The sequence below is a fragment of the Plectropomus leopardus genome, unplaced genomic scaffold, assembly GCF_008729295.1.
Source record: "Plectropomus leopardus isolate mb unplaced genomic scaffold, YSFRI_Pleo_2.0 unplaced_scaffold4588, whole genome shotgun sequence".
Lineage (NCBI taxonomy): Eukaryota > Metazoa > Chordata > Actinopteri > Perciformes > Serranidae > Plectropomus > Plectropomus leopardus.
The window spans coordinates 1-2,127 of NW_024650314.1; the positions used below are offsets into that span (position 1 = coordinate 1).

Here is a 2,127-nt window from a genome sequence, read left to right on the forward strand (position 1 = left end):
AATTGTTAGAGGTCGGCCGATGTCTACCTGAGGGATGATGGACATCTTCTGGCGCAGGTCGTGGAGGCCGATCTCGGACGTCGACACACCGTCGATGTAGATCTTCCCCTGCGGCTCGGCCAGGTGGAAAAGAGCGGAGACCAGAGAGCTTTTCCTGGCACCTGTTCTACCTGACGCGCGGGACAGAAGACCAGGTTGAACACGGATGCGCGGGGTTAACGTGGCGAGAAACGGCCCACGTGTGAACACAGATGCGCCTCACCTTCTCTTTGGGTCGGAACATGGCCTTCAGGTTGTGCAGCACCAGCGGTCCGTCGCTGCTGTAGGAGAAGCTGACCCTGTCGAAGGTCACCAGGCCTTTGCTGGGCCAATCGGGAGGAGGACGCTTCTGGGTTTCCCACGGTGCTTCGCTCTCCAGCTCCGTGTACTCCACTACTCTCTCCACTGACGTCATCTGAAGACACAGACAAAGAAGTGGAACCCACATAAGAAGGACAGCTGTGGCTTTTATGACGTATGTAACTTACTAACATTTTTCAGAGCTCATCTCTTACCATGTTCTCCACCTCTGCGCTCTGCCTGACGCCCCACTGGAACATTCCCATCAGTGTGACAGAGTAGCTCAGAGCCAGACCCACAGAGCCAGCGTCCATCTCTAACACAGACGGGAAAGACACATTCCATGTTTTACTGCTGCGGGGGACACTTGATCTTTTTAACGTCCGGTGTCTAAACAAGATTTAAACTTGTCCTCACGGTTTCTCAGCAGCAGGCAGCCAAAGGTGACAACCGTCACAAATATGGAGCAGATGCCATCCAGACGCACGGCGAACCAGCGAGAGGTGGTCAGGAACAGGAACCAGGCCTCTGTTCAAAGGAAGGGACAGTGTTATTGATGCAGGAGCGGCACAGGAGCTTTCTCTGAAGCGACTCTGACGGAGCGGAGGCGAACCCGAGTGCAGGTCCTGATGGGCGTCAAAAACTTTCTGGAACCTCTCCTCTGCTCCGAAGGCTCGGATCGTCCACAGGCCCTGAAGAGACGACGACAGGTGGGAGAACACTGGACTCCGGGCTGCGGGGAGGATCAAAGAAATCCATTTCAACTCAAGCCCTACGCAGCTGCTCGTTTTTACTCATTTCACGTGTTTGGGGACACTCACTGGTGGACTCGAGGCGTTTGATGTCTCTGGAGGTCTGCAGGAAGTAGCGACGCAGGTAAAGGAAGACGAGGAGGAGGGGGAGTACGGGGATGAGGATCCAGGGGATCACGGACACGGCCACCGCGATCACAGAGAGGATCTGCAGGAACACCTGCTCGGAGAGGAAACACGAAATGCTGGTAATGCGAGTAACGAGTGACGCCAGTGACTCTGATGAGCTGCTGTGTCTTACTGTGTCATCTCTCCTCACCTGGATGAAGTCCACAAACGTCCACGGCATGTTAGAGTCCAGCTGGCCAATGTCCTTTGAAAATCTGTTTAAGACTCTTCCTGAGGTGAGACGGGAGAGAACGGAGAACATCTTACTATGGAAATGACACGACTGCTGCCTCAATGAGCAGTTTGTGTTATTGTGTGAGTTTGGAGTTTCACAGGGTTCGTTTTGGGTTTACAAAAGTCGCACAGTAACACAAACTAACTGATAAAAGAAGCAGCTCTTTTCTTTTGAGACTTCAAATTACTCACAGATGGATATGGCTGCAAAAAATACATGCTTATTACGTGTTTGCTTACCGATCGGGTTGATGTCGAAAAAGCGCACGTGTGTTCGGAGTATGGAGTTGAACATGCAGTTGTGCAGAGCCTGTGCAGACCTCACCAGCACGTGGAACAGAGCGATATTCCTGATGAAGCCAAAAACGATGGTGGCCGCAGTCAAACCTGTCGACGCAGAAGCAGAGCATCCTCCTTTACAGCACAGAGGGAACACAAAGCGTGCGGTGCACGGTGCACGGTGCACGGTGCACGACAACAGGTGGGATTACCTCCGTAAACACCCAGGTAGAAATCGATGTTCAGCTCTGCCGTGATGTTCGCTCCGTTTTGGATGACGGTGCCGTTGGTGTTGAGCTTCTCTTGCTCGTCAGCCCTGATCAGTCACGACATTACCGAGTTACACAAAAACAAA

The 2,127-nt window shown here is 52.8% G+C and overlaps 1 protein-coding gene across 1 annotated transcript; it reads right to left on the reverse strand.

Annotated features, from left to right (window-relative positions):
• Positions 1–27: 27 nt before the first annotated feature.
• LOC121939349 (ATP-binding cassette sub-family C member 4-like) lies at positions 28–2,090 on the reverse strand (the record flags this gene model as incomplete). The annotated part of the gene is made up of 9 exons (XM_042482387.1): positions 28–170; positions 263–454; positions 555–655; positions 757–867; positions 953–1,072; positions 1,161–1,311; positions 1,411–1,490; positions 1,734–1,880; positions 1,985–2,090. Coding segments are annotated over 9 exons (1,151 nt in total), but the record flags the coding sequence as incomplete, so codon positions are not given.
• Between the last annotated feature and the right edge of the window lie 37 nt (positions 2,091–2,127).